The sequence below is a fragment of the Aulonocara stuartgranti genome, assembly GCF_965226115.1.
Source record: "Aulonocara stuartgranti genome assembly, chromosome: 12".
In the NCBI taxonomy this organism is placed as follows: Eukaryota; Metazoa; Chordata; class Actinopteri; order Cichliformes; family Cichlidae; genus Aulonocara; species Aulonocara stuartgranti.
In genome coordinates this window covers 690,566-717,500 of record NC_138948.1, presented here as the reverse complement: position 1 = coordinate 717,500, position 26,935 = coordinate 690,566, and the positions used below count along the sequence as shown (strand labels likewise).

Sequence of the window (26,935 nt, the reverse complement as noted above, 5' to 3'; positions counted from 1 at the left end):
CAATGGGTCTGGTGGCATTCAACCCTAGGGCCAGCTCCTCTGCCGGGGTGTGATGAGGCGGTGCAGGACCACCACCTGTCTTTGTTTGCTCTGCCCTTTTCTTGGTTGCTGTTATAAACAAACAAACAGATTATTTCAGGGTCTCTTTCCAAGAGACGAAAAGCAATATAAGTGAGAAATATTACCATTCTGTAGAATATTCTTATATTTCACTTTTACTTGTTCCCATGTTCTAGTGGGTCCTGTCGTGGCTCTAATGTGAAAGAGGACATAATGTAATATAATATAATACATTAATTACGAGTTTAATTTGTCAGCAACTTCCTGCCAGCCCTCTCTCCTTGCTTTTGCAGCCTTTGCAGTGTTCCCTTGCGTTCTGATTAAACTCTGAAACTCCTGAAATCCCTCAATCAAGAGTTCTTGCTCTGCTGCCGAAAAATACCGAGAGCGCGCCTTCGACATTTTCGCCGACCAATCAAAGGGTTGCCGATCAATGTTTCTACTATCGATGCGTAGCCCCTGTTAAGCCACCCAGTGATCTCACATTACTTCATCCAGCTGTACTGATCGTCAACAGCAGGTGTGTTCGGAGAACCGGGATAGTGAGCTCAAAGTTAGTGCGATGATTTGATCTTGGATGTAGTAAGCGAGGTACGAAGAACGGACCCCAGCTGTTTGTTTGTATCCACACAAAAGTATAACAACAACAACAACAACAATAATAATAATAATAATAATAATAATAAATCATCCTTTTTCCCATCTTGACGGGTGGCGCTGAACGCCTCCTGTGTGTGATTGGCTGCTGAGGCTCGTGTCACCGCGGTGGGCGGGTCCTGCTGTAGCTGAAGATGGCTGCTCCGTGCTGGGATCAGCAGGTCTGAAGGTAACCGTCTCTGCGGCTCTTTGGTCGGTTTGAGCGGCTGTCTGCGCTCCGTATCCCGGCCGGAGGCTCCTCCGCGGGGTCGGGTCCCGGGACGCCGGTACGTGGCCGCTACACTGCTTGTTAGCATGTTAGATTAGCATCAGCTGCTAACGGAGGGCTACCAGTGACGTGACAGCAGCTGTTACACAACAGGCGTGAGGTCAAAGTTTGCGCAGTGTTAGGCCAGCACACACTGATGACTGTGTGGGGACAGAAAAAGAAGTAGCAGATAATCATCGATTATTGATTTTGTTCCTCTGTCACAGAGAACTGAACACGATGACGTCAACGTGACCTCACGTGACGTTCAGCTGTCTGGCCTGTGTTATGATGCGTTCACTGTCTGGCCGAATTGCAGGTGTCCGCGATGTCCAGGGAGCAGGCGAGCATCAGCGAGCTCCTGCTCTCACTGGACAGTTCAGAGCTGCAGGAGGCGGAGCGAGTGAGAGCTGCAGTCAACCAGCAGCTGAGTACAGGTGAGTTCAACTGTGCAGCACAAAGGAATGACGCAGGTCTGCATCTCTGTGACGCGCTCACCACGTGAACCAATCACGAAGCTGCAGTTTTGCTGACGTCCAACAAAGCAACCTTATCAACTCAGTCTGACATCACTTGTGACGGCCAATCAGTGCAGAGCTCCCAGCATGCATGTTTCTCCTCTCAGACAAAGGGGGCGCTGTCCTCTCCTCCGTGGTGGAGTACTACCTGGACTCGTCATCTTCTCAGGCCCTGCTCCTCCTCTCCTCCATCAGGGAGCCGCATCACAAAGTGAGCCTCGCCTGCTCGCAGATCTCCTGTTCTTTATCTCTGTGACTCTAACACCTGTTGGCCCCGCCCACTAGGTGCTGCTGGAGAAGCTCAACGAGTCTGTGAGTCGATCCGGGACCAGGCTGGGCGCCCTCACCCTGCTGGGTCACCTGATCAGGAAACAGCCGCCATGGGTTCATCACATCAGCCGCTCGCCGCTGCTGCTGTCACTGCTGCGCTGCCTCAAGGTAATACACACACACCTGAGACACACCTGTCCTCCTGCACATTCAGATTCTGTCATGATGTCGATCATGTGAGGTCGGATCACAGGTCGGATTCCTGCTGCTGTAAACTCAGAATTCCACTTCCTGTTTTTCAGACGGACAGCGATGTGGTCGTCCTTATCACGGGAGTCCTGGTCCTGGTCACTCTGTTACCCATGATTCCTCAGGCCGGGAAGCAGCACATCAATGACTTCTTTGACGTGTTTGGGCGCCTTGCATCCCGCAGCTGCAAAAACCCAGGTAACTCACTCACACAGCAGGGGGCGCTGCAGGAAGCAGCTCCTTATGCTTTCTGATTGGTCAGTCTGCTTCTCTGAGTGGTTGATAAGATGTTTTCTGATTGGCTCGTGCAGGTCATGAGCCTGTGGCCCACTTGGTGCACCTCCATGCAGGTACGTACTCTCTGTTCCACCGCCTGTATGGGATGTTCCCCTGTAGCTTCATCTCCTACCTGCGGCTGCACTACAGCATGAAGGAGAACCTGGACACCTTCCAGGAGGTGGTGAAGGTGAGTGCACACCTGCAGGGGGCGGTACTGATGTGATGACCGCAGGTGTTCCTTCAGTTTCACCTCACACTCTGTCCTGTCCCGTCAGCCGATGTTGGAACACGTCCGGATTCACCCAGAGCTCGTTACAGGCACTCAGGACTACGAACTGGACCCGTCCAGGTGAGTCCAGCTTGGAGACAGAAACCACACCTGAGCGTGCAGAACCAGGTCAGCAGGTCCTTTGACAGAGTGAACCCAGCGCTGAGCTCAACCGAATGCAAATCAACAAGAAAGAAAGAAAATAACATCTGATTGAGTTTTCTTAAAGTATCCTGTCCAGCTGAATTCGCGTCGCAGAGGCGTGTTTACCGCAGCTCAATATCAAACTTTCCTTTATCTGACGACGAAGCCCGCCACTCGATTCCAGCTAATGACAGGAAGTGATGCGCTCTGATCTGTCAGCAGGTTCAAATAACACGGGCGCACACACGATGTGGCCTCAGAGCAACACATTTCATCTCCAAGTTTGTAACCAGCTTTAAAAAACAGGGACGTCTGCAGCAGCTGTTAGTCTGAGGGAGGTCGGCCAAGCCTGATCAGTGATTTAGGAGATGATAGAAATACACAGAACACAAGTAAACACACAGATTGGATAAGGAGGGCCTGGAATGAAACCTTGTGCACTTCTTTAGCATCTATCTGAGGATTAAGGAGCGAAACTCTGATCCTGCAGTTCTTCAGGAAGTGAAGACGGCAGCATGCAGCTACAAAAGTCTGCTATCCTGAAAACGAAGGAAGTCGCTCAGACGCAGAAGCTACGTGTGACACGACGACTAGCGTACCTGCCGTGATAACTCCACCCTCTCACGCTGATAAGAAAGGCAGTGTAGCCTAGTTACCCGTCAACTGCACGGTTTTCTTTGGTTTTCTTACCCTGGCATTCAGCTGGGTATCGCGACTCTGACGTCTCTAACTCCAAACATTTAAAATGACAAGAATACTTTGACTGTTTTCTGTTTGAAATATGTTTTCTCTTCCACTGCTGTCTGCAGGATGTAAGATTCACTTACTGCCAGAAGGTGGCAGTAAAAGCGTCCACCGTTAACTAACAAAATACAACATAGCGATTACTACTCAGAGTGGAAAAACTTGTTCCTGTAGAAACAGGAAAGCAAAGATGACTGCGACCAATGAAAAGGTCCATAAAGAATAAACAAAAGCGAGGTAATGCGAGCATGTCGTTTGAGAGTGGCACTCGTCACTACCACGAACGTCAGTATCCAAACTGACAGCGTGTCCTCTGAGACGTGACCTGAAGCACAGCATGAACGAAACATGACCTCTGCTGTCCAATCAGAGTAAAGTATGAACTGCAGCGTGACTGAGCGTTTGAACATTGAGTTTCAAACTGCTGCAAATTAAACGGGAGAGTCCGGGTCACCAGAGGTCGGGTTGGGTTAGATTTTAGTAACATGAAAGACGTGTCATCGTCATATCAGATCTGCACTACCAGTCAGAACTCTGGACACACCTTCTCATTTAGTGGGCTTTCTTCATTGGTGCTACTTTCCACATTGTAGATACAAACTGAAGACATCTGGGATCATGTAGCAGCAGCTCAGATCAGAGCCCAGACAGATGCCACACAGAGCTCCAGTAGCAGACACATCTGTACATGTTCAGAGGAGACTGTGTGAATCAGACCTTTATGGTCAAACAGCTGCTGAGAAACCACGACTAAGATAAAGCAACAAGAAGAGATTTGTTTGGACCAAGAAACACAACAAATGGACATCAGACCATCTGTGCTTTGGTCTGATGAGTCCAAACCTGAGATCTTTGGTTCCACCTGCCGTGTCTTTGGGGAGAAAAGGTGAACGATGGTCTCCACGTGCATGTTCCCACTGTGAAGCATGGAGGAGGGGGTGTGATGGTGACACTGTTGGGGATTTCTTCCAAACTGAAGGCACACTGACCCAGCATGGCCACCACAGCATCCTGCAGCGACATGCCGTCCCATCATTTATTCTCCAACAGGACCCCAAACACACCTCCAGGCTGTGTGAGGACCAAGAAGGAGAGCGATGGAGGCCTGGCCTCCACAGTCACCTGACCTGAACCCAGAGGAGCTGGTTTGGGATGAGATGGAGCGCAGAGTGAAGGCAAAGGCCCGACAAACGCTCAGCATCTCTGAACTCCTTCAAGACTGTTGGAAACCATTTCAGGAGACGACCTCATGAAGCTCGTGGAGAGAAGGCCAAGAGTGAGCGAAGCAGGAATCGAAGCAGAGGGTGGATATAAAACATGTTTGGGTTTACTTCATAATTCCACGTTTTCATTCAGTTTGATGCCTTCAGTGAGAATTTACACTGTAAACAGTGATGAAAGAAAAACCATTAAATGTGAAGCTGTGTCCAAACCTCTGACTGCTGGTGCTGTAATGGGCCCAGCACTGAGCTGTGGGACACCTTTACTGGGCGATTTATTTGAAGCTGTTGGCGAGCAGAAGCAGCTGGAGTTAGCGAGCTGCTCCCTGCTGAGCTCAGACTGACACTCCCCTCCTCCCACTCAGGTGGAGGTGTTACGAAGTCCATGACATTGTGATCGAGTGCTCCAGAGTGTCCCTGGATCCTCTGGAGTCTTCGTGCGAGGAGGACATTTGCTCCTCCTCCTGCTCTTTGATCACACCTCTCCCCCTGACTCCCCTCCCTCATCTGGACCTCACCTGCAGTCCTCCGGTCACAGACGCTGTCAGCAGCTCAGGTGAGTAACAGCAGTGTGAGATCATGTGACCTCCTGTTCAGTTTGTAACAGAGGTCAAAGTGAAACCAGAAGGAAACGGATGTTTTTAATTAAGTGTTTGTGTTTGCTGACAGGAAGTTCAGTCTGTCCTTTGGGATCCAGATGTGTGCCTCAGCTGAACCTGAACACCTGCACGCAGGTAACTCACCTGTCTGTCTAATCTGTGGGCCAGACGAGCAAGCACTGACACTTCCTGTTTGTGTGCAGCCTGACGACGTCACATGGAGCCCCGCCTTACACTGTGGTTTGTCCACACCCCCTTCTGAACGCACTGCTTTAGGCTCCACCCACCCACTGAGCAGGAGCACCTCCATGTCAGGTGACCTCACATGTGTGTGTGTGTGTGTGTGTTAATAGTGTGTGTGTGTGTGTGTGTTAATAGTGTGTGTGTGTGTGTGTTAATAATGTGTGTGTGTGTGTGTGTGTGTGTGTGTGTGTGTGTGTTAATAATGTGTGTGTGTGTGTGTGTGTGTGTGTGTGTGTGTGTGTGTGTTAATAATGTGTGTGTGTGTGTTAATAATGTGTGTGTGTGTTAATAATGTGTGTGTGTGTTAATAATGTGTGTGTGTGTTAATAATGTGTGTGTGTGTGTGTGTTAATAATGTGTGTGTGTGTGTGTGTTAATAATGTGTGTGTGTGTGTGTGTTAATAATGTGTGTGTGTGTGTGTGTGTGTGTGTTAATAATGTGTATGTGTGTGTGTGTGTGTGTTAATAATGTGTGTGTGTGTGTGTGTGTGTGTGTGTGTTAATAATGTGTGTGTGTGTGTGTGTGTGTGTGTGTGTGTGTTAATAATGTGTGTGTGTGTGTGTGTGTGTGTGTGTTAATAATGTGTGTGTGTGTGTGTGTGTGTGTGTTAATAATGTGTGTGTGTGTGTTAATAATGTGTGTGTGTGTGTGTGTGTGTGTGTGTGTGTTAATAATGTGTGTGTGTGTGTGTGTGTGTGTTAATAATGTGTGTGTGTGTGTGTTAATAATGTGTGTGTGTGTGTGTGTGTGTGTGTGTGTGTGTGTGTGTGTGTTAATAATGTGTGTGTGTGTGTGTGTGTGTGTGTGTGTGTTAATAATGTGTGTGTGTGTGTGTGTGTGTGTGTTAATAATGTGTGTGTGTGTGTGTTAATAATGTGTGTGTGTGTGTGTGTGTGTTAATAATGTGTGTGTGTGTGTGTTAATAATGTGTGTGTGTGTGTGTTAATAATGTGTGTGTGTGTGTGTGTGTGTGTGTGTGTGTGTGTGTGTGTGTTAATAATGTGTGTGTGTGTGTGTGTGTGTGTGTGTGTGTGTGTGTGTGTTAATAATGTGTGTGTGTGTGTGTGTGTGTTAATAATGTGTGTGTGTGTGTGTGTGTGTGTTAATAATGTGTGTGTGTGTGTGTGTGTGTGTGTGTGTGTTAATAATGTGTGTGTGTGTGTGTGTGTTAATAATGTGTGTGTGTGTGTGTGTGTGTGTTAATAATGTGTGTGTGTGTGTGTGTGTGTGTGTGTGTGTTAATAATGTGTGTGTGTGTGTGTGTGTGTGTGTGTTAATAATGTGTGTGTGTGTGTGTGTGTGTGTGTGTTAATAATGTGTGTGTGTGTGTGTGTGTGTTAATAATGTGTGTGTGTGTGTGTGTGTGTGTGTGTGTGTTAATAATGTGTGTTAATAATGTGTGTGTGTGTGTGTGTGTTAATAATGTGTGTGTGTGTGTGTGTGTGTGTGTGTTAATAATGTGTGTGTGTGTGTGTGTGTGTTAATAATGTGTGTGTGTGTTAATAATGTGTGTGTGTGTTAATAATGTGTGTGTGTGTGTGTGTGTGTGTGTGTGTTAATAATGTGTGTGTGTGTGTGTGTGTGTGTGTGTGTGTTAATAATGTGTGTGTGTGTGTGTGTGTGTGTGTGTGTTAATAATGTGTGTGTGTGTGTGTGTGTGTGTGTTAATAATGTGTGTGTGTGTGTTAATAATGTGTGTGTGTGTGTGTGTTAATAATGTGTGTGTGTGTGTGTGTGTGTGTGTGTGTGTTAATAATGTGTGTGTGTGTGTGTGTGTGTGTTAATAATGTGTGTGTGTGTGTGTTAATAATGTGTGTGTGTGTGTGTGTGTGTTAATAATGTGTGTGTGTGTGTGTTAATAATGTGTGTGTGTGTGTGTGTGTGTTAATAATGTGTGTGTGTGTGTGTGTGTGTGTGTGTGTGTGTGTGTGTGTGTGTTAATAATGTGTGTGTGTGTGTGTGTGTGTGTGTGTGTGTGTGTGTGTGTGTGTTAATAATGTGTGTGTGTGTGTGTGTGTGTTAATAATGTGTGTGTGTGTGTGTGTGTGTGTTAATAATGTGTGTGTGTGTGTGTGTGTGTGTGTGTGTGTTAATAATGTGTGTGTGTGTGTGTGTGTGTGTGTGTGTGTGTTAATAATGTGTGTGTGTGTGTGTGTGTGTGTTAATAATGTGTGTGTGTGTGTGTGTGTGTGTGTGTGTGTTAATAATGTGTGTGTGTGTGTGTGTGTGTGTGTGTGTTAATAATGTGTGTGTGTGTGTGTGTGTGTGTGTGTTAATAATGTGTGTGTGTGTGTGTGTGTGTTAATAATGTGTGTGTGTGTGTGTGTGTGTGTGTGTGTGTGTTAATAATGTGTGTTAATAATGTGTGTGTGTGTGTGTGTGTTAATAATGTGTGTGTGTGTGTGTGTGTGTGTGTGTTAATAATGTGTGTGTGTGTGTGTGTGTGTTAATAATGTGTGTGTGTGTTAATAATGTGTGTGTGTGTTAATAATGTGTGTGTGTGTGTGTGTGTTAATAATGTGTGTGTGTGTTAATAATGTGTGTGTGTGTGTGTGTGTGTGTGTGTGTGTTAATAATGTGTGTGTGTGTGTGTGTGTGTGTGTGTGTTAATAATGTGTGTGTGTGTGTGTGTGTGTGTGTGTGTGTGTGTTAATAATGTGTGTGTGTGTGTGTGTGTGTTAATAATGTGTGTGTGTGTGTGTGTGTTAATAATGTGTGTGTGTGTGTGTGTGTGTGTGTGTGTGTGTGTTAATAATGTGTGTGTGTGTGTGTGTGTTAATAATGTGTGTGTGTGTGTGTGTGTGTGTGTGTGTGTGTGTGTTAATAATGTGTGTGTGTGTGTGTGTGTGTGTGTGTGTGTTAATAATGTGTGTTAATAATGTGTGTGTGTGTGTGTGTTAATAATGTGTGTGTGTGTGTGTGTGTGTTAATAATGTGTGTGTGTGTGTGTGTGTGTGTGTGTGTGTTAATAATGTGTGTTAATAATGTGTGTGTGTGTGTGTGTGTGTGTTAATAATGTGTGTGTGTGTGTGTGTGTTAATAATGTGTGTGTGTGTGTGTGTGTGTTAATAATGTGTGTGTGTGTGTGTGTGTTAATAATGTGTGTGTGTGTGTGTGTGTGTGTGTGTGTGTTAATAATGTGTGTGTGTGTGTGTGTGTGTTAATAATGTGTGTGTGTGTGTGTGTGTGTGTGTGTGTGTGTTAATAATGTGTGTTAATAATGTGTGTGTGTGTGTGTGTGTTAATAATGTGTGTGTGTGTGTGTGTGTGTGTGTTAATAATGTGTGTGTGTGTGTGTGTGTGTGTGTGTGTGTGTGTGTGTGTTAATAATGTGTGTGTGTGTGTGTGTGTGTTAATAATGTGTGTGTGTGTTAATAATGTGTGTGTGTGTTAATAATGTGTGTGTGTGTTAATAATGTGTGTGTGTGTTAATAATGTGTGTGTGTGTGTGTGTGTGTGTGTGTGTGTGTGTGTGTGTGTTAATAATGTGTGTGTGTGTGTGTGTGTGTGTGTGTGTGTTAATAATGTGTGTGTGTGTGTGTGTGTGTGTGTGTGTGTGTTAATAATGTGTGTGTGTGTGTGTGTGTGTGTGTGTGTGTGTGTTAATAATGTGTGTGTGTGTGTGTGTGTTAATAATGTGTGTGTGTGTGTGTGTGTGTGTGTGTGTGTGTGTGTTAATAATGTGTGTGTGTGTGTGTGTGTGTGTGTGTGTGTGTTAATAATGTGTGTTAATAATGTGTGTGTGTGTGTGTGTGTGTGTGTGTGTGTGTGTGTGTGTTAATAATGTGTGTGTGTGTGTGTGTGTGTGTGTGTGTGTGTGTGTGTGTGTGTGTGTGTGTTAATAATGTGTGTGTGTGTGTGTGTGTGTGTGTGTTAATAATGTGTGTGTGTGTGTGTGTGTGTGTGTGTGTTAATAATGTGTGTGTGTGTGTGTGTGTGTGTGTGTGTGTGTTAATAATGTGTGTGTGTGTGTGTGTGTGTGTGTTAATAATGTGTGTGTGTGTGTGTGTGTGTGTGTGTGTGTGTTAATAATGTGTGTGTGTGTGTGTGTGTGTGTGTTAATAATGTGTGTGTGTGTGTGTGTGTGTGTGTGTGTGTGTTAATAATGTGTGTGTGTTAATAATGTGTGTGTGTTAATAATGTGTGTGTGTGTGTGTGTGTGTGTGTGTGTGTGTGTGTGTGTTAATAATGTGTGTGTGTGTGTGTGTGTGTTAATAATGTGTGTGTGTGTGTGTGTGTGTTAATAATGTGTGTGTGTGTGTGTTAATAGTGTGTGTGTGTGTGTGTTAATAATGTGTGTGTGTGTGTTAATAGTGTGTGTGTGTGTGTGTTAATAATGTGTGTGTGTGTTAATAGTGTGTGTGTTGTGTGTGTGTGTGTGTGTTAATAATGTGTGTGTGTGTGTGTGTGTGTGTGTGTGTGGACGCAGGTGAGAAATTGCCTTCATCAGCCTCCATTCTTGAGGCTCCTCCCACTAAGGAGCCCGACCGCAGCCAGGTGAGTTAAAGACTTCAGTTAAACAACTGGGAGTTAACTGGGCTGCTTTTATTGTGAAGGAAGAGTCTTGCTTTGTCTCCCTGCAGGTGAGGATGGTCAAAGATGGGGAGGGGTTAACCTGTCAGCCAATCACTGAGGGGGAGGAGCAAGGCCTGAGTGACCTCGTTAACAACAACAGACAAGGTGAGCTGATCGATCTCAGTGATGTCACTGCAGCTGTTTCTTCATCTTCTCTTTGTCTCCAGATGTTAAAGATGAGTCCCAGCAGCCTTCGCCCCGCCTCATCACCTCCACCCCCACTCAGGCTTCAGGGGTCCCCCTGCCTCCCTGCTTCACCACTCCTCACCCCAGATTTGAAGAGCCAGGCTCCGCCCTCTCGGACTACAGCCCCAGCTCTCCGTATGACCCGCTGTTTGAGCTCGCTCTGCCGCGGGCGGCCATGCTGTTCGTTGGGAAGAAGACCCAGGTAAGGTCAGGTGGACCGAGCCACAGGTGGTTTTTGTGAGCGTGCTCGGTAACGTGCTGTGTCCTGCAGGAGGTGCTGGAGAAGAAGGGGGGAGGACCACAGAGGGAGAACAGAGAGGAGGAGGTGACCTCTGTCTCCCCTCTGAAGGTTCTGGACCAGCTGATTGCCCGTGGAAACAACGCCCACGATTGCCTCAGCAGGAGGTGAGCCGCAGGAAGTTATCAGAGGGCATTATCAGGCAGAACGCCGCCTCACGCCCAAAACACACCGATCAGTATCACATCAAAGGTGTGAGTCGCCTAGCTTCATATTGTAACGCATAAACGCCCCCTGAGCGAGCGCTTTGGAGATAGTGGGAAGACAGAAGTCCTTCTAACAGGAAGAAAGCTGCAGCACAGCCAGGCTGAGGGAGGAGAGGCCGGTCGGGGTGAGGCGACAAAACAAGACATTAAACACGAAGCGAGATTCCCGCTGCTCGCCGATCGATGGAGCGAGGTGCAGCCATCGTCTAGTCTGTCGATGAAACCGTGTCCTTAGATTTGAAACGTCTGCACGCGTGTCATCAGAGACCCGTCTGATGTTGTGTAAAACGTGCTAACCTGCGTCACCTCTTTCTTCTTCTGTGGTGTTCACAGGTTATCAGCTGGGAGTAAGTCGGTGGATCGGAGTCACTCTGGAGGTAAACAGCAGAGCATGAAAAGCAAAGGTACCTGAACTCTCGCCTCATCACGCTCATTAACCTCACATGCACATGAAGCTGTAAGCTCACTGTGTGGAGCTGACAAGCTCCTGAACCCGCGCCGCTGTTTCAGCTCGTCGTCACATTCGCTGCTGTTTGCGGGCGCCGTCCTGAATCTGCGTTCAGGTTTGATTTAGCCGGCTGGTGTTCTCGGGTTCAGTTTTCACGTCTTGAGGCTGATGAGGAAGCGGTTCGCAGCAGGATCCACGCTGGTTCTTGGCAGCTGTGGGACACCGTGCTCCGGTTCTCTCGTATTCGCCGTACTGACCACGCTCAGCTCGTTTAATGACCCTCAGACGAGCTGCGGCGTCAAGCTGCCGGGTTTGCATCAGCACAGAGGATTTCATTAGAACTGTGTGTGTGTGTGTGTCAGGCTCCACCCAGGAGGAGGAGCTTCAGTCTCTGACCAATCAGCTGCTGCTCGTCCATGCTCAGCTCCAGTACGAGCGCTTCAAGCGGCAACAGCACGCCATCCGAAACCGCCGGCTGCTGCGGAGGGTCATCAACGCGACAACGCTGGAGGAGCAGAGCGCTGCCATGGTAACACACACGTCAACCTCATCATGATGCTGAACACCACCCACGTAGCCCCTCCTCTCATGTTTTCTCTCCTCCGTCACGCTGCTGGTTGCAGAAGTCTCAGCTCGGCGTTCAAGACGAGGAGATCCGGAGTCTGAGGGCGAGTCTGGACGAGGAGCAGCGCCGATACTCGGCGCTGCAGCGCGACACACACACACGCAGCGGGCAGCTGCACACACACATTGCACATCTGCTGCAGCTGCAACGAGACGAGCAGAGAGAGAGCCAGAGACTGCAGGTCACACACACACACACACACACACACACACACACACACACACACACACACACACCATCAGCAAAGAGCTTCACATCCTGTGCTCTGATTGGCTGTTGCAGGGTGAGCTGCAGGAGTGCCAGAGCAGACTGCAGGATCTGGAGGCGGAGCTTCAGAAAGCCAATTACAGGGCGTATAATGCTGAGCACCAGCTGACCCAGCTGTCAGTGAAGGTGAGTCCCGATTAGTCGATGGCATCGTTGAAGGAGCACGGCGCTCAGCTGCTTCTCTCTGTGTGTGGCCTCGCAGCATCACAGTGTGTCCATGACGACTAAATACACACCGAGAGGAGGCAGATATGTGGGTCAGAGGGGTTTCACTTCCTGTCAGACACCGATAGGTCTGTCGAGTCTGTAACGAGTCCGTGTGTGCTCAGGCTGTTTCAGTTTAAACCAGCAGCAGAGAAACTGAAGACAAAGCCAGTTTTTCTGTTTCTGAATAATGAAGGAGGACGAGCCCACAGTGGCTCAAAAACAGTAACCACAGCTGAAGTCCTGAGGCAGCTGCTCCCACTCAGTCCTGTTCTGCAGATGTTTGTGTGTCTGTGTGTCTCCAGCTGTGCAGCAGTGAGCAGCTGCATCAACAGATGTTCCTGCTGAACCAGCAGCTGGTCCTGCTCGGAGAGACCAACAAAGCTCTGCAGCAACAGCTGGAGGGCGGAGAGACACAGCGCTGCACCGTAAGACCCACACACACACACCAGCTTCAGCCAGCTTCAGCCAGCTTCAGTCAGCTTCAGTCAGCTTCAGCCAGCTTCAGTCAGCTTCAGCCAGCTTCAGCCAGCTTCAGCCAGCTTCAGTCAGCTTCAGCCAGCTTCAGCCAGCTACTATTTTCTTCTCCAGTCTGTGCCGACAGATTTCTCCTGTTTATTCCTTACTTTTTATATTTTATTCAGGCACAGTTGTTGTGGAGCACCCACAGTTTCATTGTACATGTACAATGATAATAAAAGGCTATTCTATTCAATTCTTGGTTGTTAGAAAGTGAATGTCCATAATGTACACTGTCAGTGTAACACAAGTTAAATTATATGTAGTTATTTATATGTTGACTTCAGGGAGGTGGACGGAGAGGAGGGGCTCTCTGTCGATCAGGGGCCTCGAATATGAACGAGCCGAGGGCCACTGCTGTCGTCTCATTGGAGCCACTTTAGTGCTCAAGTAGTACAAAAACAAACAAGAAAACAGACACAAATATTTCTGAAAATGTTTTTTGTTTTTTAAATTTCTAACTTGTAGAAGACGACTGTGCCTGTATAATTTAACTACCCGAAGCCTTTCATTGAATGACCAAACAAACACATCGCTCCTCTGTCGGTCCCACACGTGGCAGCACTGCTGCTGTCGTTGTGTTTGTAACTAAATCATCGTGCAGACATACGTGTACACGTTCCTGCTCTCTGCTCATGTTGTCTTCATATTAAATCATTTAAAGAACTTATTTTAACATTGCGCTCGACAACAAACATAAAAAGTCACTTCATCGGCCAAACTGCATCATATTTCGTCACATCATGTACGAGCCGTGAGTAGGGGTGACGTGAGCCGTTAGTGGCCCCTGGGCCACGAGTTTGAGACCCTTGGTGTAGATAAACTCCAAATGCTTGGAAGTTGTAAACACGGCAAGAATGAGAAACAGACAAATAAATAAATCCAGTTCAGTGTTCAAAGACCGAACGCTCCTTCATCCTCATTCGCCCACATGGCTCCTCCTCTCTCTCTGTGATGTCACATCCTGCTGCGTTTCTCTCTGTGACTAAAGCTCAAACATCAAAATCACATTTTCTTGTTTTCTACATCGTACCTGAACATGACTCATCGTTAGCTCTGTCACGTCAGTATTCACTTCAACAGGATCTGTTTTTAACTCAGATTCGTAAAAACACGTTTTCCCTTTAGCCATGTTGCTATGACGACCCCACGCGCCTTAGGCGCTACTCGACTGTAGCGGCGAACGAGTGGGTGATAAAGCGCAGACACGCGCCTGCATGCAGAGCTTCAGGATCTGATTAGCAGAATCACATCTACGACTGTGTTTCTCATCGTTTCAGTGAGACACGTTTTCTCTTCCACGCTAACCTGCCGAGATCAGCACATCACAATCGTTACTCAGACTCCGGCCCTTTCTCAATTCTAAGTACGCGAGTCCGTGCTCGCGTTCTCGGCGAGTCCGGTCTCGCCGAGAACGCGAGCACGGACTCGCGATTTGTACAACTGGAACAGCAGCGTACTTGATGATGTCACAGGTCCAGAGTTTTTACTGCCGTCCTTAATTTAACTGTGAGTAATATGTGATGAAGCTTTAATCACAGCCGAACCGGTTTACTCAGGAACAAATTAAACACTGAAACAAACCTAACATTTAGAAGTGATCTAAGTGACTTATATATCATGTTTAACCTCAGTAGTGAAATCTCCATTAATAAAAATAGTGTACATGTACATACGTGTACATACCTTAATAAAAACAAGCAGGTGAGATGTTAGAACGCTTTTATTTTTATTGTAGTGGACACTCAATACAATAGACAGCTGCTGGGGTTTGTTTAACCCTTTAAGACCTACCATAGAACCAAGTCCACCAGAGCTTATATTATATTTTTACATGCTGTGGAGCCATTTTTAGGAGCATTTCAAGTTGCTATACATCAATACAACCATTATAGCCCAAACTTTAATAATATGTCTGCATTAGGTGCATAGTAATTACATAAATTGCAAAAAAGTGCAATAAACTACAAAAAAATTGAAAATCGTTTTTGCTTTTTTAACATATATTTCTAGTTAGAGAAATTTAAGAGGCTTATCCCTCAAAACTAGAGATGGACCGATCCGATATTACGTATCGGTATCGGTCCGATACTGACCTAAATTACTGGATCGGATATCGGAGAAAAATAAAAAATGTAATCCGATCCATTAAATATCACGAAAGCACCTCACAAACTTGCAACACGCCGTAACTCACCTCAGAACGTTAGCACGTCGGAGCAGTATGCATCACGTGATAGAGCGGCTGTGGCATGCGGGACCTGTCGGTGGTCTGGATAGCATGTGGAGCTTCGCTACCAACCCGGCATTTCATCTCCGACAAAGTTATCCCCGAGAGAAGTAAAGCAAGTGTGTAAGTCCATCTCTGAATGTTTGTAAAGCATTCCTGCGTTAAGCTTAACAAACGATATATGGAGCGACTGTCTCTTCTTGCTGCTACTTCAATCATGAAACTGATCAATGATCAGCTGATCGGCTTTTCTGTCGCGAGTCCGTCTTTGCTTTTGGCCCACTTTGCACCAGAAAGAGGAAACCAGCGGCTGAACAACAGCAGCACGTTTAAGCTTGATAAGCTTTTGTTAGAATTTATTTAATATTACTTTCTACTCGAGGATCTTTTTCTACGTAGCTGACGCTGGTAACTGTGCAGGGGCGGATCTAGCAAAGTTTAGCCAGGGGGGCCGATAGGGCATGAACAGGGAAAAGGGGGCACAAAGACATACTTTTCTTTCTTATTCTCATTTAAAATGTCGAGCTTTTAATAAATAATTATCTGACACCCAAAGTTTTAATTTGATGTAAAATGAATAGAAGTCAATTACTGTATATAGTAACTATTAAGTCTAATATATATACCCTAGTAAGCTATAGTACTTTTTCCTTTGGGAAGGTACCATCTGTGCAGTCTGCAATTTTGTTGAAGAAAGATGTTGAATCTATTTAATATTTCTTGAAAAATAATTGATTTCTGTGCATTTTTTTTCACACTGCATCAAATTAAGGTTGATTACGTCGATTAAGCATCATGAGGTGGAGCGTGAGGGGTGGTTCCCTATTTTTTATTTATTTATTTTTGTTGTTGCTGGGAGTTGGAACCCTATTAGTTAGGTTGCTTAATATTTATGCTAAGTACTCTTTAAAATACCAGAATAGGGAGGATGGTGTAGGTCTAAGTTTATTAGATTGATCAGTATTGCTGAACTATGAAATATTTTTTTTGTATACAGGTATAACAGAATAGCTTTAGTGTAGTTGTTGTTTTAAACTTGAGTATGAACTTGCAGACTTGCAAAATGCAGCAAGATATTTTAAAAAACAGTTTTGTTGATTAAAAAACACTATATCGGATTCATATCGGTATCGGCAGATATCCAAATTTATGATATCGGTATCGGTATCGGACATAAAAAAGTGGTATCGTGCCATCTCTACTCAAAACTGTAAATACAAAAAAGTTACACAAAATAGTTTCCCACCACAGGAAATTTATTTTGAGTGTCTTCATAGTTTTATTTTTGAAATACACCAATTTTTATATACTGCAGGAAAAACGAAAATAAATATTATAGTGCAAATTTGCAAAAAAACAGCATGTGCATCAAAATAAACTATTTCCAGCAGTGCAATATGAGTCTTAAGCATCCCAGAAACGACACAGAAAGTCATAAAGTCAAACATAACTTTTTAAAACACATAACAAGTAAAACACAAGCTCATAAGGCCCCGATCGTAAAAAACTACATTTCCGCAAAATTACGTCACTTCCGGTTTCGGGCAGGTCATGCGGTCATGTGATAGTTCGCACTGATGGACGTAGGAAGTGTTACAAACAGCTGATGGATCGGCGAAGCGTGTTTCTGGAATATCATGTTTTTGTTGCTGCAAGTGATTTTTATGCAGTTTTTGCAAAGCTATATGTGGAAGGAAACCGTGACCTAGGACAAGCTGATGGCATCAGATGTAAGTACAACTCCTCCAGTTTCATATGCAAAAAAATTATTGCGCTAGCTTACTTGGTTGCAGAGCTACCGGGATTTAAAAATAGTTACGCATAACAGAGCGTGCCCGCTCCGATCGGCTGTAAAGGGTTAACCTGAGTAGCAAAAAGACCGCGGGGGGGTTGAAAACGATGTGCCGGGAGTCCGCTGTTCTCGCCGGCTCTAATAATCCTCGACCTCGCTGTCTGCTGTGGAGCCGGCGGGTCACAGACGTCTCCGAAAACGTCAGAGCGCGTTTGGAAATATGTGACATCTTGATAAATCGAGCAGATGTTTGAAGTTCACACAGCTACATTCTCGCTTGAAAATAACTTAAAAGTTTATTTTGTGACCCAGAAAGAGTAATATGTAAAAGTTTTTAGCCCCGCTCGTCCGCCATTGCTGCGTTTGAGTTTTGGACGAGAACACAAGTACGCATATTGAGACAGGCCCTCCGTTTCTCCTTCAACGTATGTTTTGATTTAGATTTTTGTTTCTTATTAAAGACGGTTCACTAAAAGCACGTACAGAGTTATAGCACACCTTTTACGCTTCCTCAGACGTAAGTCGGGGAGTTGACTCTCTCAACAACACACCGCCCTCTGCTGACCCTTTTGTGTAATGCAAATGTGGCCACTATGATGAATGGAGCGTGCGCTGTTCTAAATGTACTCTGCTGTGTGTCAGGAGGCGTCCATGCTGCAGTGCAGTGTGGGTAAGGAGTTCCTGAGGCTGAAGGACAACGATGTCCAGCAGAGACAGAAGCTGGAAGCAGCCAATCACAGGATCACGGAGCTGGAGAGCCAGCAGGCCAGGAAAGACCAGCTGATCCTGAGCCAGAAAAAACTGCTGGAGGACACCAAGAACCAGAACAGGTCAGTCCGGCTTCACCTTCTGGAACTCTCCACACGGGAAGCGTCGGACTCAGACTGCGTATGTCGCTTTCAGGGTAGAGCTGTCGGCGTCGGAGAGCCGCTGTACCGCTCTGAGGAGAGTTACTCAGGCGCTGCAGACCGAGATGCTTCAGCTGTACGGTCAGATCGCGGGAGGCGGGGCTCACCCAAACGGCGAGCTGCAGGACGTCAGCAGGTAAACAGGGCCATCGTCCGAGGACGCCTCGATCCCACAGAGACGTCCAAAATGATTTAATGAGACGGGCAGAACCAGGACGAGTGTCTGTGCTTTTATTCTCCACGTGTGCGTTGTTGATAAATGTTTGCCTTTCTGTGTCATACTGTCCTCCAGATCCGACAGCGGAGCCTTACCTGATGCTCAGGGAAGCCAAAAGTCCCTCCTCCCGTTTTCTTCTGCTGTTGGGATCATGAACGGAGCAGTGGAGGTCCTTTCCACCTCCCCCGTGTCCCTCTCACTCTCCCCCATCGACTCCCCGCTGGCTGTCGGCTCCTTCCTGGAGCAACGAGCCCGACAGCTGTTCAGACCCACAGATCAGAACCAGGAGGAGGAGGAGGAGGTGAATGTCCAACCAGCAAGCCCTCCACTCGGTCAGGAGGTGGAGGAGGCATCACTCCCTGTAGGAAGTCCTCAGACTGAGCCGCTGAGCCAAGCCGCAGACCCCATCGTGGCCCCCGTAGACCTGACACTCGCCGTCCAACAGAGGAGACACGAACTGAGCATCATGGACTACGACGAGACACTGCCCGACATCTGAGGGAGGAGGAGGTGGGGTTCCTAGGGGCTCCGCCCTCACTCTGGAAAAGAGCAATAAAGATGATAATGATAAGGCAATAAGCAGGCTGATCCAAGATCAGCAAACTTTCAGTAACGATTGTTATTTATTAGGGGAATTAAATCTACAGCTAGCCTGGCTAGTATCCACAAACAAAAATGCCCTCTAATAAGTGGCATCCAATCAAAAGGACAGTCGCTCCTATCCAGTGCTGATGGGAGTGGTCTGTTGGGCGGTCTGCTAGTACCGCCATAGTCTCAGCCATAGTATTGATCCATAGTTATGATAAAAGGAGTCTAGTTCAGGGACTCCAGTTAGCTGAGGTGAAGCCTCGCAGATAGCTAGCAGCTACAGCCGCCTGCATCAGCCAATCAAATTCCAGGATTTGATCACAAGAAAGTGATGCGGCTGAAACTGTAACGCTGAAGCTTCAGAGTCGATGATGTGCCTTTGTCCGTCTTTTTTCTACAGTCTGTGTTTCAGCTGATTTTCCTGTTTAAGCCAAAAAGTGCTTCATGCCAAATTAAACGCTGCGACTGATGATTGTTTTCTTTATGGATTTGTCAGCTGATCAGTAACTGCAGACAAACCAAAGATGTGCTCCTGAAACACTGTGACAGAAATAAAGATGTAAACGTCTGTTTGTGCGTTTTTTGTTAAAGTTGTCACACTTTTCAATGCTCTTTGTTTAAAAAGATTTGCCACACATTTAAGATATATTTGAAAACCAACATTATTTTAAGGGAATTTGTGAACTTTGTTTCTAAATGAATTCTCTTATTAATATTTGACACCATGAATATGACATTTATTACTAATTAAATTTGTTATAATTAGATTATTACTAATCTTTGTTTTATATTAATTTTTATATGCAATTTGGGGGTGATTGTATTTTCCGGGTATTTTAATCTGAATATTTGACACTATAGGGAAAACTAACCTGATGTTTTCCTCACTGACGGATTTAAAGGCGCCATTTTTCTCCAGGTTCTGGCTCAGGTGATTAAAAATGCGCCAAACGTGCGGAAATGAGACTTTTCTGACGTCAGTCGGGTCCTGATCGATCGTCCTTAGTTAACCGTTCAAGAAACGTCCCCTCGTGAACTCTGCACCGTTTGCCCTGCACTGGCAGTGATGACGTCGTTCCCTAGCAACCGACCAACGCGTCGTAGCGACCGTCCCGAGAGCGAAGAGGCGGGAAGGGTTTTGGTGTTATCGTTATTTTTGGTTTTAACGTCGTTTTTGTGCCAAAGTTCGGATTTTAGCGGATACGTCTGAGCGCGAGACGTTTGTTAATGTTTCCCGCGCTTCAGCAGCCAACAGAAAGTTCCTGGGAAACGGTGAGAGGTGTTTGGACAGGTGAGAGGCCGGAAGTGGAGCTCTGAAAGCGGACGTCAACTTTTTAAAAGATAAAATCAGGTTGACCGTTAAAACATTCATGTTTTATTGTTGTCAGAAAATGTTTGAACAGTTGTGTGTTAGTGTATGTTGTGTATTCAGCTGACAGCCCTTTATTCGTGGGCCCGTTGGCTCCCTAACCCTGAGTACAGGAGATGGTCGGTGTGCGGCGTTCAGGGGAGTCGGGACAGAATATCAGTGTTTGATCGGTGTGTGGTGGGCCTGGTGGTGCTTTCAGGGACTTCCTGATGGATGAGACGGTGAGGCCTCTGAGGATTCCTCCTCAGGCGTTCGTCTACGCCGACAAACACAACGTGGCCCAGCTGGTGCAGGTAAAGGTGCAGCTGCAGGTTTCCCACGCGTGAAGCTGCTCTACATTCACTGTGTGTGTGTTTCAGAGCATGCTGTGCAGCCTGGTGATCGATCAGCCTGTTGATCCGATCTCCTACCTGATCGGGCTTCTGCAGAGGAGCAGCGATGATGGTGAGGTCGCCGTCGTGTCCCTGATGGCTTTTATTTGTTAGCATCGCTTAAAGCAGGGGTGTCAAACTCAAATACACAGTGGGCCAAAATTCAAAACTGGAACAAAGTCGCGGGCTAACATTAATATTTATTGAAAAAAAAAATCTTCCTCCAGATATAAGAATGAATCTTTTCTTCTGGACTCAAACACGTTTTGCTGAAAAACTGAATATGGAACAGCAAAGCTTAATACTAAACAATATATATATTAGCTGTATAATACCAGTAGGCCAGCTCTGATAGTAATTTTGTATGGCTTCGTGGGCCAAAAGTAATTAGGCTGCGGGCCAGAGTCTGACACCTATGGCTTAAAGCATTCCTTTAAAATTGTCTTTAAACGCAGACCGGGCAGAATATAAAGTCTTAAAATGGTCTCAGCCTTAATTCATCATTTTTATCACAGAAACACATACAGGACGTTTGCGATATCTGGAAACTCCAACGAAACGCTCGCACACCTGTAAAGCTTTGAGTCAGGAATTTATTCTGACGTTATTAAAAATGAGACGCAACTATGGGGCTCATCAGACACCACGTTTTACAAATGCTTTTATGCACATCTGAAATGTTTAGTGTCAGTCCTAAACCGTTGTTCAGTTAGGATTAGAGTTCAGCACCGGAAACAGTGGCAACGATGAAGACACAAACACACGAGGTTCTCTGACGTCAGCTACACAATGAGCAATAAAAAGCTTAAATAAGCACAAACTAACAAATACATCGGGCCAAGAGAAGGACCGAAACACAGCCGAGGCAGAAACATGATGCCGCCCCTAGGGGGCGCTCTGACTCCAGCAACATCAGCACAGACGGACACCACTGCACTCACAAACCGCTAATGATAGGTCGTGGTTCTTTGTTCTGACGTCGCTCTCAACGCTCTTCTGAAATATTGATGTGGTCGTGTGTCCACGAGATTTTGAATGCAGCGTGTTGTGTTTAAGGACAGTAAGGTGTTTCATTTCTCCAATCGGTGGTGATCTTTGGCAAGCGTCTGCAGCAGGAAACAGTCAGACTGCAGGTCATGTGACCAGCTTGTTTTCTGACGTCTGATCTGTGTCAGTCCCCAGGGTCATGGTGCTGGGACCTCCTGCTGTCGGCAAACACACCGTGGTGAGTTCAAGTGAGCGTGGGAAACTTTCAGCTGACCTCCGCTTGCTCGTTTACGTTTCTTCTTCTTCTATGTTTTTTGGGGGGTTTTCTTCAGGCCAAAAAGCTGAGCGCCGAGCTGAGAGCTGTTCACGTGACCGAAGGCAGTTTACTGCAGTACCGATCAGAGCTGCACGCCGAGCAGGTACACCTGCTTTTTCCTGATGTCTGTATCTGATCATTGTTGACTCTGAGCGGAGTGATGAAGTCTGACCTCAGTGTTGTCACTTTGTGACCAAACCGCCCGACCCCTCCCTGGTCCTCCTGTCTAGAGCCCGTTTGTTCATTCTGTGCATCATCCTGATGCCCGTGTGACCTGTGTTTTGTGTGTTTAGGAGCTTTCGGAGGGGGTGCTGGTTGGACTGGTTCAGCAGAGGCTGAAGGAGATGGACTGCTTCCACCGGGTGAGTCAGCCTCACAGTCCGGTTAGCTTAAAGCATCATTAAACATTTGTGCCGTGTTCGCACAGACCTGGGTCAAAGATCGTCGGTGCCACATGTCACAACCCGTTTGAAACGTCCCCCCTGTTAGAAACGTCCCCCGTTACCCGCCTCACTTGCGTCTGTGATTGATGATAATTAGCGCTCTGGTCTCCGTTGTGTCCTACTACGATTCCCAGCAGGCCGAGCAGCGTTCTCCCCGAGGACGGGCTGATCAAAGGGATGCTGCTGTCACATCATGTGTGTTATATTCACACGGGCCGCTCCTCGCCGACGCTCCTCGTTAGCATCACGTCCCGTTTGCGAGGGCTGCTTTCAGATCAGTTTAAGGCAATGAAAGACGGAGGAGCAGCTGTCACAACAACAGCGACACAAACTGAACGCCTTCAGGCGGCATCGTGCTCAAAACGCATCCAGACAAATAAAGACTCGCCTGCAAGCGAGATCGGCGGCACCTGTCCCAGGTTACCTGCGCTGCCGGGAGGTCTGAGAGGGCGGGGCTTTTTGCAGGAGGTCTGGAAGAATTCTGCCTTCTTTTGCACTACTGCAGCTTTGAGCAGGACCCAGTCGCAGCACAGGTTCAGGGGGGGTGTCTGTGGTGTCCGCTCAGGGCTCTGCAGTCCCACAGGGGGGTTTCTAGTCTGCTTCTTTATTGTTGCTCAGTGTGAAGAAGTTCAACAATACGTCTGTGTCTCTACACGATAAAGAAACAGAAACTGCCACAGACGTGGATCAGCTGCTGGACCCGTGTGATCAAACATGGCAGACAGGAAGTTTATTCCATGTTTAACAATCAGAGTACATTCAAAATGAAATACACTGCCTTGATTTTTCTACAAGGTCAGGAAAGAGAGCGGTGTTCGAGACTTCAGTCTGGTATAGTTTGAGGGAACATTTTATGTAATGAAGGGAAAGAACCATGTGTTGTGATTGGTTCAGGACATACCTGCCTGCCCTCGGCTACCCTCAGCCACCGCCACAGGTCGGCTGATCTTTATTACTCTGCTTTCACTTGGTTTCGACAGGTACGCCAATACTGAACTGCTCTGCTGCAACATTAGCGAGCAAAGCTTTAACAACGTTTTGTGTCAAAACTTCAGAGAAGCAGAACAAACAGAAGCTGTTTACACCTCAGACTGTAAACGAAAGATGGACACGGCTCGTCACATCTCAGCTTCTCATGTGAGACTCACTCCTGCGAAGATCTCAGTGAGACAGCTCCACCCGTCAGAGTGTGTGTGTGTGTGTGTGTCATTAGCAGCTTCTTTGATTTGCTAATAGCTGTTTTTGGCTGCAGGCTAAACTCGTCACACACACACCAGGGACCGTCTGTGTGTGTGTTTGTGTCGGTGTGTGTGTTGAGGATGACTGACAGGTCCCGTCAGGACACCGCCTGCTGCTGTCACATTAAATTGTGCAACTTTGCGTCCGGCAGGAGCGTGGATGTGCAGGTGAAGATGAACCGTTAGTACACACTTCCAAGAGCTTCCAACAGAACCGGGACAGAACAGAGAGCAGGCACCTGTCAGTCTAACAGGCCACACCCCTAACAGTGCACCCTTTAGCAGCCCCTCCCTGAGCCCAGTTCTGCTGGAGGTTTCTGCCTGTTTCCTTCCTGCTTGTTCATATAGAGGGGTCTGATTGGTGGGTTTCTCTGTGAAGCTCTGTGTCAATAAAGCTGAACTGAATCAGAGACACGTGCAGAAGCTCAGAGTTGGAGCTCTGACGGAGGCTTCTGAAGATACTCTTCAGACAGACTGAACGCATCACCTGCTCATGAGCATGGGATCATGCTGACCTCTGAACCAACACACACACACACACACAGCCTGACGTCTGTGTGTGTGTTACTGCAGGGCTGGGTGTTGGAGGGAATCCCTCAGACTCGCCTGCAGGCTCTGAGTCTGCAGCAGGGCGGAGTCATCCCCGAGCACGTTGGTAAGTAACAGGAAGTGAGATCACGCTTTGTGCCCTGCGCGGCTGCTTCCTGTGTGACATCACGCTGTGGTATGTGTCATCAGTGATGCTCGAGGCGGCGGATGACGTGCTGATGGAGAGAAGTTGCGGACGGCTGGTCGACGCAATCACTGGGGGTAAGCCCACGCCCATAATCAAACATCAGTGAATATGTTCTTTCCTTGTGACATCACTTCCTGTCTGCAGACATCTACCATCGGACTTTCATCCTGCCAGATGATGACATTATCACTCGGCGTCTGGAGAAGGGGAGGAGTCTGACAGACCAACAGAGACTTGCTAAGCTTCACCGTTACTGTTGTGAGGTCACGGGTCTGAGATCAGCCTATCAGCACGTGCTCAAGGTCATCGACAGCGACCAACCACACGCTGACATCTACCAGCAAGGTACAGACCCACACAGACTCTCTCACACACACACAGACTCACACACACACAGATGGTGATTGGTCAGTGAGGAGTGTTTGCATCATCGGTGTGAACGATGCTCTCCTGTGGTTGAGTCCAGGTTCAGGCTCCTCCCTCCCAGACCTGCGGTGTGCCACAGTTTTGGTTCTGCTCGTCTTCAGCACGTTTTGAGCAGCTTTGCTATGCAGATGATATTCAGGTGTTTTTTGCTCTAAGCCTCGAGACATGTGTCCAGATCCTGCAGAGGTGCTTGGACTCTATTAAAAGTTGGATGTCTGACAGTTTTTCTCCATCTTAATGAAGAAGAAGCTGGAGGCCCTGTTCGTGCCCCTGACAGAGTTGTACCTGACGGAGGCTCTTGGTCCCCTTGCTCCGTTTACTAAATCCTCTGTCAGGAACTCTGAGGGGACCTGGACTCTATGATGATTGAACTACATCCTGCAGGTCCCAGAGGTCATGTGATCAGGGCCTGCTGGCTGGAGCCTCGGACACATCTAAACACTTGGCGCTTGGCTTTATGAACTTTATGAACGGTGCTGCAGGAATGAAACTGTTCTTTAATGATGCCTCAGTGAAACAGTCACAGAGCAGGCAGCTCCAGCATCTTGTCCTCAGGTGTGCTCCATACACCTGAGCTCGTTCTTTCTGTGATCTACCTGCTGATTCAGGTAAAGCATTAACTGGTGTGTGTGTGTTTTCTCTTAGTGCTGGCTTTTGTCCGGACTCGTCAGCGCTCCAGAACTCCCAGAATCCTCCTGCTGGGACCACCGGGGTCTGGAAGGAGCCGTCAAGCCCAGCTGCTGTCAGAGAAGTACGGGATGGTGGACGGTACGCAGCCAGGATGGGGTCACAGTTGAGGGACACCAGCTCAGGCTCACTGTGCATCCAATAGGAAGCTCCGGGCGAGTTGCTGCTAAATACAAACCTGCCACAGTCTCTTTGTAACATGTAAAGATATGACAGAGACCTTAAAGGGTCAGAGGTCACACTGATGAAAAGCATGTCCTGTCAGGTCACATATAGGTCAGAGTGAAATCTGAGGTTTCGCTCAGGTGGAGGAAGTAATGAGAATGGCCAAAGGTCACACGACGAAGACTGTTTTCACTTTTTACTGTGTGTGTGTGTGTGTGTGTCAGTGAGCTGTGGTCGTTTGCTGAGGTCTGTAGCTGCAGCTGGTTCCAGTCGAGGAGCAGAGGTCCAGGCGTACCTGGATGACAGACGTCCAGGTGAGCACACACTCATGTCTGCCTGCGGCTGCGATGTTCTCTATCAAACCTTCCAGAAAGTGCCGCTCGTCTCGCGTCAGTCCACACAAGGTTTCCCACAAGTGTGTGGGACCATCCAGAGGGTTTTTGGACATGTTTATGGTGTGACTAATGTGCAAAAAAGAAATCAGGGAGGGGGGCAGAGACAGTACGAGCTGACATAAGCCTCCGACCGTCGCTGCCGAGGCACGGCCGGCTGTGACCGTGTGCGCTAGCGTCCAGAGGGCGACACTAACCCCGCTGTGGCTGCAGTTTCAGACTCGCTGCTGCTGCAGGTCCTGGAGGAGCGGCTGAGCCGACCCGACTGCACCCGCGGGGGCTGGATCCTGCACGGCTTCCCCTGCGACCTGCAGCAGGCCCGGAGCCTGCAGGAGAGCCACCAGCAGCCCAACAGGTACAGGCTCACTGTACTCACGGAGCCGTTCTCCAGAAAACTCCGAAATCCTTTTAACCTGCTCGCATTCTCGTCTCGTCCTCCTCTTACTGTCAGGGTTTTCTTCCTGGAGCTGACCGATGACGTTTGCCTGGAGAGACTCAGTCTGAGAGCCACAGACCCGGTCAGCGGTCAGAGGTCAGGAACTCAGATTTACCTGTGACGGGAAAATTCCCACTGCAGGGAGAACACGTCTGCATCATGCTGTCGGCCCTGTGATGTAATACACACACATGTGTAGGCACACACAGTGCTGATGGTGCAGTGGTGGTATTGAGTGTGTGTGTGTGTGTGTGTGTGTGTGTGTGTGTGTGTGTGTGTGTGTGTGTGTGTGTGCAGCTTCCATCCTGTGACTCGGCCGGCTCCGAGCTCTGAGGTTCAGCACAGACTAAAGACCCGACCTGAGGACAGCATGGAGTCTGTAACACAGAGACTGAAACAGTACAGGCTCCACAGCGCCGCCCTGCAGGTACACACACAGGAGAGAGATGGAGGCAAAACATTAGGAACAACAACAAAGACTAAAAGGCCAAAAACAAAGCTGTGATTTAAACCCATGGATCATAAGATCAGAACAAGCAGCAAAGATGAGCTGTAACCCGCAGGTGAAAATCTAACTCTGTGTGTGTGTGTGTGTGTGTGTGTCAGTCTGTCTATCCTGAGGCCATTCACATCGATGCTGATCAGGACCCTCACTCTGTGTTTGAGGCCGTGGCGAGCAGGCTGACCTCTGAGTGACCTCTGACTCACCTGGACTCACCTGAACAAGCGGAGGTCACATGATTGTCTGTAAAAATAAAGCATGTGCTGCTCCTCCCTGTGTTTGTTATGCTTCTCTTCAGGCAGAGC

General features: G+C 47.4%; 3 protein-coding genes across 9 annotated transcripts in view; 2 read left to right on the top strand and 1 right to left on the bottom strand.

Moving 5' to 3' along the window:
* LOC309718727 (uncharacterized protein) overlaps window positions 1–706 on the bottom strand; it is a 2,660-nt gene extending 1,954 nt beyond the window's left edge. The window contains exons 1-2 of one of the 2 annotated variants that reach the window (XM_082554240.1): window positions 186–706; window positions 1–108 (exon numbers count right to left, since the gene is read on the bottom strand). The exon at window positions 1–108 is cut by the window's left edge and continues 75 nt beyond it. In XM_082554240.1, the coding sequence (XP_082410366.1) occupies window positions 1–108; window positions 186–294 (217 nt within the window). In that variant the 5' untranslated portion in view covers window positions 295–706. The other variant, XR_014280065.1, reaches the window with a different exon arrangement.
* Window positions 707–824: 118 nt separating this feature from the next.
* Window positions 825–19,130, top strand: tsc1a (TSC complex subunit 1a). Of its 3 annotated transcripts, none has more exons than XM_082554194.1 (22): window positions 825–983; window positions 1,284–1,401; window positions 1,590–1,693; window positions 1,768–1,920; window positions 2,055–2,199; window positions 2,313–2,467; window positions 2,556–2,629; window positions 5,022–5,212; window positions 5,326–5,390; window positions 5,459–5,570; window positions 9,929–9,996; window positions 10,083–10,179; window positions 10,242–10,462; window positions 10,532–10,665; window positions 11,098–11,141; window positions 11,575–11,741; window positions 11,836–12,018; window positions 12,120–12,230; window positions 12,614–12,736; window positions 17,492–17,679; window positions 17,753–17,893; window positions 18,050–19,130. In XM_082554194.1, the coding sequence occupies exons 2-22, from the start codon at window positions 1,293–1,295 to the stop codon at window positions 18,471–18,473; spliced, it is 3,009 nt and encodes a 1,002-aa protein (XP_082410320.1). In that variant the 5' UTR covers window positions 825–983; window positions 1,284–1,292; the 3' UTR covers window positions 18,474–19,130. The 3 variants fall into 3 exon arrangements, with proteins under 3 accessions (XP_082410320.1, XP_082410318.1, XP_082410319.1); XM_082554192.1 differs by having other exon boundaries at window positions 11,098–11,168; XM_082554193.1 differs by having other exon boundaries at window positions 863–886; window positions 11,098–11,168.
* Window positions 19,131–19,512: 382 nt separating this feature from the next.
* ak8 (adenylate kinase 8) lies at window positions 19,513–26,902 on the top strand. Of its 4 annotated transcripts, none has more exons than XM_082554224.1 (15): window positions 19,513–19,853; window positions 20,045–20,224; window positions 20,291–20,375; window positions 21,478–21,527; window positions 21,622–21,708; window positions 21,899–21,967; window positions 23,860–23,941; window positions 24,025–24,096; window positions 24,167–24,367; window positions 25,094–25,216; window positions 25,525–25,614; window positions 25,906–26,047; window positions 26,144–26,224; window positions 26,426–26,555; window positions 26,735–26,902. In XM_082554224.1, the coding sequence occupies exons 2-15, from the start codon at window positions 20,141–20,143 to the stop codon at window positions 26,822–26,824; spliced, it is 1,386 nt and encodes a 461-aa protein (XP_082410350.1). In that variant the 5' UTR covers window positions 19,513–19,853; window positions 20,045–20,140; the 3' UTR covers window positions 26,825–26,902. The 4 variants fall into 4 exon arrangements, with proteins under 4 accessions (XP_082410350.1, XP_082410352.1, XP_082410349.1 ...); XM_082554226.1 differs by having other exon boundaries at window positions 19,513–19,913; window positions 20,131–20,224; XM_082554223.1 differs by having other exon boundaries at window positions 19,513–19,913.
* Window positions 26,903–26,935: the final 33 nt, after the last annotated feature.

Coding starts and splice junctions, on each gene's coding strand:
- tsc1a (XM_082554192.1), top strand. CDS start 1,293: ATGTCCAGGGAGCAGGCGAGCATCAGCGAGCTCCTGCTCTCACTGGAC. Junction 1,921..2,054: donor CACTGCTGCGCTGCCTCAAG/GTAATACACACA, acceptor CCTGTTTTTCAG/ACGGACAGCGATGTGGTCGT. Junction 11,742..11,835: donor AGGAGCAGAGCGCTGCCATG/GTAACACACACG, acceptor TGCTGGTTGCAG/AAGTCTCAGCTCGGCGTTCA.
- ak8 (XM_082554224.1), top strand. CDS start 20,141: ATGGATGAGACGGTGAGGCCTCTGAGGATTCCTCCTCAGGCGTTCGTC. Junction 20,225..20,290: donor ACGTGGCCCAGCTGGTGCAG/GTAAAGGTGCAG, acceptor TGTGTGTTTCAG/AGCATGCTGTGCAGCCTGGT. Junction 26,225..26,425: donor GACCCGGTCAGCGGTCAGAG/GTCAGGAACTCA, acceptor GTGTGTGTGCAG/CTTCCATCCTGTGACTCGGC.